This window comes from Lactuca virosa, chromosome 6 (assembly GCF_052849685.1).
Source record: "Lactuca virosa cultivar CGN04683 chromosome 6, Lactuca_virosa_CGN04683_v6, whole genome shotgun sequence".
NCBI classification, from domain to species: domain Eukaryota; kingdom Viridiplantae; phylum Streptophyta; class Magnoliopsida; order Asterales; family Asteraceae; genus Lactuca; species Lactuca virosa.
In genome coordinates, this window is record NC_136431.1 from 273,534,060 (window position 1) to 273,542,869 (window position 8,810).

At 42.4% G+C, this 8,810-nt stretch overlaps 1 protein-coding gene across 1 annotated transcript; it reads left to right on the forward strand.

Annotated features, from left to right (window-relative positions):
- The first annotated feature begins 4,092 nt into the window (after positions 1–4,092).
- Positions 4,093–7,519, forward strand: LOC145122547 (uncharacterized). The gene is made up of 3 exons (XM_079058136.1): positions 4,093–5,558; positions 6,375–6,804; positions 7,223–7,519. Exons 1-3 carry the CDS (start codon positions 4,093–4,095, stop codon positions 7,517–7,519), a joined length of 2,193 nt encoding a protein of 730 aa, XP_078914262.1.
- Positions 7,520–8,810: the final 1,291 nt, after the last annotated feature.

An 8,810-nucleotide genomic window follows, 5' to 3' on the forward strand; every position in this document is an offset into this window, starting at 1 on the left:
AGACCCAGTTCGGTTTGAAGAGGCGGAAGCCTTGGAGATTTTCTTCGAGATGCCTGATTTCACCATTGTTAATAGAATAAGAAAGGTTGTAGAAACAGAGTGTAAGAAAGATGGAGATAAAGTTCAAGGTTCAGAGAGCGTAAACTGTTCTTGGGGAAGAAGAAAGGGTTTTAGAGGAATGGATTTGAAAGGTAATTGATTTTATCTTGGGTGAAAGTAAATAATGTAAAAAACGTTTGGGGGTTTTTCTGTGATTTGGAAGATGAAATCTCAGCCACAGATTATGAAAAGGTTTAAATTATTTTTTGAGATTTACTAAAAAAGGTTGCAATTAATGAAGTGTCAGACGTAAAACATCACGTCTGTGATCGTGTGGTGATGGTGGAGTTAATTCGTTGTACAAAAGAGAAGTTGTAACGGGTTGGACGTGTTGGGGAAATAGGAAGGGACAGGTTAAAAGGATTAGCTTATGGGAAAACGCTCTTTTTGTCATCATACCTAAAATAGGTCTGACACAAGGTTTTTCAAAAAGAGAATGTGACAGTTACTCAAAGAATGTTTTTTTTGTTAATGATTTTCTTATTTAATGAAGGATCATTAAATAGCACACCATGAATCAAGAATTAATGAAACAGTTGAGAAGCTATCAATGTGGTTGCGGATTGAGACTTCATTGTGGATGGATCAATTGTCATTGCGGATGGATCAGATGTATGACTGCAGTAGAAGAACTGAGGAGAACACTTGAACAAAAATTAGCAACAACAAACAATAAGGACCATTGAGAGATACATATGATATATGGTTGCGGTACATAGACTGCGGTACACATGATATACCAAAACCATCTATCATAAGTAACTTCAGTTAGGACCGCAACAGAGACCAAGGATGGTCTGCGGTACCTATCAATTCAAGAAGAATTGTGGGTCCGGATTCATCATTCCTAACATTTGTAAGAAACTGTTGAGCTTTGTAGAGTCAAGTGCCTTTGTGAACACATCAGCAATCTCTTCATGAGTATGGACAAAGATGAGTTCAATGTTACCTTTCAGGATGTGGTCTTTGATGAAGTGAGACCGTAGTTCAATATGCTTTGTCTTGGAGTGCTGAATTGGATTGTGTGAAATAGCTATAGCACTTTCAGAGTCACAGTAAATTGGTATCCGCAGCATTCTGTATCCGTAGTCCGTAAGTTGTGTTTTCATCCATAGGACTTGTGAACAACAGCTGGCTGCGGCCACATATTCAGCTTCTGCGGTAGACAGTAATACATAACTTTGTTTTCTAGATGACCAGCTGACGAGTCTTCCACCCAGAAATTGACATCCACCTGAGGTGCTTTTTCGATCTAGTCTGCATCCTGCATGATCCGCGTCTGTGAATGCTTGAAGGCTGAAGTCATTGCCTGCGGGGTACCATAATCCAAGAGACTTGCTTCCTTTCAGGTATCGTAGGATTTGTTTGGTTGTGGTCATGTGTGACACTTTTGGGTCAGCCTGGTACCTTGCGCATACACCTGTTGCAAAGACAATGTCTGGTCAGCTTGCGGTGAGGTACATGAATGAACCAATGATACCTCTATAAGTCTTGTGATCCGCTGATTTGCCCGAGGGATCAGCAGATATCTTATATCCAAAGGCCATGGGGACCTTAGCCAAAGAGTTGTTGTCCATAGAATATTTCTTTAACAGTTCAGTGGTGTATTTCTCCTGATGAATGAATATCCCTTGCGGAACTTGTTTCACTTGAAGTCCTAAAAAGAAGTTGATCTCTCTATTCATGCTCATTTGGAACTTGTTGGTCATGAGCTTAGCGAATTCATTCACCATTTTTTCATCAGTTGATCCGAAGATGATATCATCCACATATATTTGTACAAGCATAAGGTGATTACCATTTGCTTTTCTAAATAAAGTAGGATCAATCACTCCTCTTTTGTAACCGGACGAGACAAGAAATTCAGAGAGAGTCTGGTACCATGCTCTTGAGGCTTGCTTTAGACCGTAGACTGCTTTTTCAAGTTTTTAGCAGTGGTCTGGGAATTCAATACTTTCAAAGCCTGGAGGTTGCTGAAGATAAACCTCTTCTTTTAATTCCCCATTGAGAAAGGCACTTTTTACATCCATTTGGTGTACCTTGATGTTCTTGTGGGCTGCGTATGGTTAGAATATTCGGATGGCTTCCATTCGTGCCACCGGAGCATACGTTTCATCATAGTCAATACCTTCAAGTTGACTATAACCTTTTGCAACTAGCCTTGCCTTGTTTCTGACTACCGCACCAGATTCATCCAGTTTGTTTTTGAACACCCATCTAGTACCAACAATGGTATGACCTTGCGGCTTCGGGACGAGCTGCCATACTTTGTTTCTTTTGAATTCTTCTAGCTCTTTTTGCATTGCGGATATCCATTCGAGTTCTAGTAATGCTTCTTTGATCGTTCGGGGCTCGACCGAGGACATAAATGCTGCGTAGTGACAATGATCAGATAAGTCCTTGGAAGATCGATTATGGATACCTGCGGATGGGTTGCCAATGATTTGTCCTGGTGGGTGGTCCTTCGTCCATACGTGTAGATGGGGTTGCAGATAATCAGCAGCTGCGGTAGAGGGAATGTCTTCGATATCGGAAGATTCTGCGGTTGGAAATGGCAGTTCCCCCTGGACTTGAGAACATCCTGCTGAATTATCTTGAACTGGGAAGGTGGGATTAAAGTTTTCTTGGGCAGATGGTGCAGGTTCCCCCTGGATTGCAGAAGGGAGTTCCCCTTGACCCTTAGAAGGTTCCCGCTGGATTGCGGATGGGAGAGTGATAATTCTTGAGTCTGTTCTTGTGTCAATGTTCTCTATGTTTTTATCATCCGAGTCGGAAGAAACGTTGGATGGTAATGATTCTCTGCGGCTGGGAACTTGAGCTTCATTAAGTACTGGACCCTCAATGGTTGTTGCCTGATCCGGAGTAGAGCTTTCCCCCTCAACCGGCGAGGTGGAAGTATTGAGATATGCTACTTCGGATAGAGATAGACCAGATACATCATCATGCTGCTGTTGAGCTTCCTGAGACACAAGAACTTCGGATAATTTGGCTGTTTCTACAGGGTCAAAGAGATCATCATAGTTTACTTCAACTAGGTTTAATGGACCCGAAGAGGCAGGAATATCACTTTCTAGGATTGTTGTGGTTTCAGTCGATGGAGCGGTGTTGCGGATGTGATAGTCATCAAATTTCACATCGAAGCTTTCAATGATTAGCCTTGTACGTCGAATGAGAACCCTGTAAGCAACTTTGTTAGTGGAATAGCCAAGGAAGATACCTTCATCAGACTTCGGTGCAAACTTGTTAAGATGATATCTGTTGTTAATCACAAAACATCTACACCCAAAGATGTGAAAGAAGCGGACATTTGGCTTGCGGTTGTTAAGGCCCTCATACAGTGTTTTGCTGAGTCGCTTGCATACAATACTTCGATTCTGCACAAAGCATGCGGTGGCCACTGCTTCGGCCCAGAAGTAGAGAGGAAGGTGTGCGAAGTTGATGCGGGCCCTAGTGTGGAGGATCGGGCACTTGCGTTCGTAAAGGCCCACGATCGTGTGACTAAAGGGGCTTCACGGAAACGAACATAACTTTGGCTACGGATCTCCGTTTTGGGCCTACGACCAGTCAAATCGAAGCATGAAGCAAGAAGCACGTCTAAATAAGTCCCCAAAGGGGACTTACCCATTTTTGAGTCCAGAAATCGCTTTCTAAATTGTACTTATTGACATTTTTTGTGTTTTTTCATAATTTTTGGACTTTGTTTTTGGGTTTGTGTTTGGCCCATGTCTCTTTAGGGTTTCTTTTAAAATTTTGCTTCTTATTTAAGTCTTTCTGATGTAATCTGGATGGTCATTGATCAGTTTAAAGAACTTTCATTTTTCTCTCAAAATTTCGTGTGTGTTTACCGAATTTTGAAGCCAATCCCACGATATTCATAGAATCAACGTGGTTTGGGCAAGATTATCCTGGGTATTCTTCTAGAATCAACAGTTTTGATCTTTGGTCATTTGTTCGCTGCATCAGTTGGTATCAGAGCCGAATTCCTGGTTCAAAATGCCTCCAAGGAGAAACAGACCACCCGGTGATGTTCATGAACAGGAACTAGAACAACGTTTTATGGCACAGATGGAGGAGAGGATGGATCAAATAGTTGACCAGTTGACTAGTCGAATGGTCAAACTGATGAATCGAGGAGGAAATAGGTCTCAAACTCAGTCACAAGTGGAAGATGAAGAGTTTGGGAATCCGTTTGGTGATGGTAGCGGTTCGTCTTCCGATGAGAACCCGGTGAGGCAGACAAGGCATAATCGTGGGGCTGATAATAGGCATTGGGAGGCCGGATTGAGAATTGATATACCAGAATTTGATGGGGTTAGTTTGAATCCGGAGGGGTTCATCGACTGGTTGGCAACAGTTGAAGAAGTGTTTGAGTTCAAAGAAGTTCCTGAAAACAAGAGAGTTCCGTTGATCGCTACTAGGCTACGTGGCAGGGCATCCGCATGGTGGCAACAGTTGAAACTGACTCGAGATAGACTCGGAAAATCAAAGGTTGTGACTTGGAGGAAGATGAAGAAGTGTTTGCGGTCCAACTTTCTGCCCCATAATTTTCAACGATTGATGTTCCAACGCCTACAAAATCTGAAGCAGGGCCCAAAGTCGGTTCATGATTATACAACCGAGTTCTACCAATTAATCGCTCGAAATTATATTCACGAGACAGAGGAACAACTTGTGGCTCGATATGTTGGAGGTTTACGGGTTCAAATCATGGACTCTGTTAATATGTTTGACCCGGTATCCATTTCTGAAGCACACCAACGAGCATTGGTTTTTGAGAAACAAAACCGTCGGGTGGGCGGTTCATCTTCATCTGCCATTGTTGGAGGAAGTTCTGGGATGGGTGGTATAGTACCCCGTGTTATGCCTAATCAACAGAGGCCAACAGGTACCAGTGTTGGACCAATCCCTAGGGGGCCTGGTAGTAGTGGCTTAAAGTGTTTTAATTGTGGAGATACGGGTCACCGACAATCAGAATGCAAGAAGGCTGGTAAACGACACTTGTTTGCTGAGCCCGAAGATTGGCAAAATGATGATGTTGGTGAAAATTACGAAGATGCCCCGGTGTATGATGACGAGCCTCAATTCGAAGAAGAAGTTGTAACTGGAGATATAGGAGTGAATTTGGTGGTGAGACGCTCTTGTTATACACCGAAAGTTGTTGGTGATGACTGGCTCAAACATAACATCTTCCAGTCAACATGTACTATTTTGGGTAAGGTTTGTTCCTTCGTTATTGATTCAGGAAGTTGTGATAACCTGGTATCTGAAGAGGCGATTCAAAAGTTGGGGATGAAAACTGAAAATAGATCCAAGCTACAATGGCTTAAGAAGGGTGGTGAGGTAACTGTATCTAAACGAGGTCTTGTTCCATTTTTTGTTGGTACTACATATAAAGATGATGTTTGGTGTGATGTGGTTGTGATGGATGCTTGTCACTTATTGTTGGGTAGACCTTTGGAGTATGATCGTAATATAGATCATAACGGGAGATCCAATACTTATAGTTTCATGTTTGGTGGTGTGAAGATAACTTTGGTTCCCAGTAAGCCAAAGGAGCCTGTTGCAAGACCTTCGAGTACTCTGTTAACCATTACTCAGTTTGAAGAGGAGTTAGAGGCGGAAGGTGGAATTTTTGTGTTGATAGGGAAGGAGGTAACTAAGGAGGTTGAAGTTCTTGAGGCTATGGTTCCTTTACTTAAGGAATTTGATGATGTTTTCCCTAATGAATTACCTGATGGCCTGTCACCTTTACGTGACATCCAACACCATATTGATTTACAACCAGGAGCACAGTTGCCTAATAGGCCACATTATAGAATGAGTCCTCAGGAGCATGAAGAGTTGCGTCGACAGGTGGAGGAATTAATTTCAAAAGGTCATATTCGGGAAAGCATGAGCCCGTGTGTTGTTCCTGCTTTGTTGACTCCTAAAAAGGATGGTACTTGGCGTATGTGTGTTGATAGTCGTGTCATCAATAAGATCAAAGTGAGGTACAAATTTCCAATTCCTCGACTTGATGACTTGCTTGACCAGATCAGTGGTGCCACTATCTTTACCAAACTGGACTTAAAGAGTGGGTACTACCAGATTCGACTTAGACCGGGTGATGAATGGAAAACTGCCTTCAAGACTCGTGAAGGATTGTATGAGTGGTTGGTGATGCCTTTTGTTTTATCAAATGCTCCTAGTACATTCATGCGTGTGATGAACCAATTGTTCAGGCCCTTTATTGGTAAATTTGTAGTCGTCTATTTTGATGACATACTTATTTACAGTGCTACTCCTGAAGAGCATGTCATCCATGTGCGACAGGTCTTGACCTTACTTCGCAGGGATAGTTTGTATGCAGCTGTGAAGAAGTGTGTGTTCATGGTCCCAAAAGTCTTGTTCTTGGGTTATGTTGTTTCTCGTGAAGGAATACAGATGGACGAATCTAAGGTGGCAGCCGTCAGACAATGGCCAACTCCAAATACCATCACTGAAGTACGAAGCTTCCATGGTCTTGCTTCTTTCTATAGGCGTTTTATTCCAAACTTCAATTCCCTTATGGCACCTGTGACTGATTGTATGAAAGGGAAGACCTTTACTTGGACAGAGGCGGCAGAATTGGCTTTCCAACTGGTTAAAGAGAAGCTTACCTTAGCACTGATTCTTGTATTACCAGATTTTTCTCAAGTTTTTGAATTACACACGGATGCTTTAAAGGTTGGAGTTAGAGCAGTTCTAAGTCAAAGGGGGACGACCGGTTGCCTATTTCAGTGAGAAGTTGACGGGGCCAAAGCTGCGTTATAGCACTTATGATGTTGAACTCTATGTAGTGGTCCAAGCTATAAAGCATTGGCGTCACTACCTGTTTCATAAAGAGTTTGTTTTGTTTACAGATCATGATTCTCTAAGGCACATCCGAAGTCAAGATAAGGTGTCCCATAAGCATGGGCGGTGGATGGCATTCTTGGAAAAGTTCACTTTTGTTGTGAAGCACAAGTCTGGAGTGTCGAATCGGGTGGCAGATGCTTTGAGCAGAAGAAGTAATTTGCTAGTTTCCATGAGGGTTGGTGTGCCAGGGTTGGATGTCCTCATGGAGCAGTTGGCTGTTGATCCTTACTTTTCTGTTATTCTGCAGGATATACAATCTGGGCGGAGGTCTGATTTTCTAGTGCATGACGGTTTCCTTTTCAAAGGGAATCAATTTTTTGTTCCCGATTCTAGTCTTCGTCTTCAAATCATCAAGGAGTTGCATGGTGAGGGGCATGTCGGGCGAGATCGCACTTTACTGTTGGTGCAATCATCTTACTTTTGGCCTACTATACGCAAGGAGGTGGATCGATATGTTAAACGGTGCAGAATTTGTCAGGTTTCAAAGGGCACGGCTACTAATGTTGGACTCTATATGCCTTTACCTGTTCCGTCTAAACCTTAGGTGGATATAAGCATGGATTTTTTGTTGGGGTTACCACGGACTCAACGGGGCAATGATTCAATCTTTGTGGTTGTTGATCATTTTTCCAAGATGGTGCACTTTATCCCTTGTAAAAAGACAACGGATGCAGTTAATGTGGCTCAATTATTCTTTCGAGACATATACCGTTTGCATGGCTTGTAGTCTTCTATTGTTTCTCATCGAGACACTAGGTTTTTGAGTCATTTTTGGCGTAGCTTGTGGAAAATGGTGAACACTCAGCTTAACTTTAGTAGTGCTTATCATCCTCAAACAGATGGGCAAACAGAAGTTGTCAATCGGTCCCGTGGTATTATTTTACGGTCTTTGGTGGGTGATCATGTGAAGGGCTGGGATCAGAAACTATGTCAAGCTGAGTTTGCTCATAATCATGCAGTCAACCGAAGTACTGGATTTAGTCCATTTCAAGTGGTCTATTCTGCTCAACCTCAGGGACCACTTGATTTGATGTCGCTTCCTATTTCTGGTGTTGTTCCAAAGAAAGTGAAGGATTTTGTTGAAGGTCTACATGATGTTCATAAGACTGTTCATGAAAACTTGATTCGAGCCAACTCCAAGTACAAGCAAGATGCAGATAAAAAATGTAGGCAAGTTGATTTTGAGGAGGGTGACTTTTGTTTGGGCTATTTTGACTAAGTATCGTTTTTCAGTTGGTGAGTACAACAAGCTATCAGCCAAAAAGATTGGACCCGTGGAGATTGTGCAGAAGATCAATTCCAATGCTTATCGTTTGAAGCTGCCAAGTCACATTCGATGTTCGGATGTTTTCAATGTGAAACATTTACTTCCTTTTCATGAGGATTCTTCTAATGATGATCCTGTTACACATTCGTGGTCGAATTTTGTCTACCCAGGAGGGGATGATGCGGGCCCTAGTGTGGAGGATCGGGCACTTGCGTTCCTAGAGGCCCACGATCGTGTGACTAAAGGGGCTTCACGGAAACAACCATAACTTTGGCTACGGATCTCCGTTTTGGGCCTACGACCAGTCAAATCGAAGCTTGAAGCAAGGAGCACGTCTAGATAAGTGCCCAAAGGGGACTTACCCATTTTTGAGTCCAGAAATCACTTTCTAAACTGGATTTATGGACATTTTTGTGTTTTTTCATAATTTTTGGACTTTGTTTTTGGGTTTGTGTTTGGCCCATGTCTCTTTAGGGTTTCTTTTAAAATTCTGCTTCTTATTTAAGTCTTTCTGATGTAATCTGGATGGTCATTGATCAGTTTAAAGAACTTTCATTTTTCTCTCAAA

Coding starts and splice junctions, on each gene's coding strand:
- LOC145122547 (XM_079058136.1), top strand. CDS start 4,093: ATGCCTCCAAGGAGAAACAGACCACCCGGTGATGTTCATGAACAGGAA. Junction 5,559..6,374: donor TTGTTGGGTAGACCTTTGGA/GTATGATCGTAA, acceptor ACTTATTTACAG/TGCTACTCCTGAAGAGCATG. Junction 6,805..7,222: donor TACACACGGATGCTTTAAAG/GTTGGAGTTAGA, acceptor GTTATTCTGCAG/GATATACAATCTGGGCGGAG.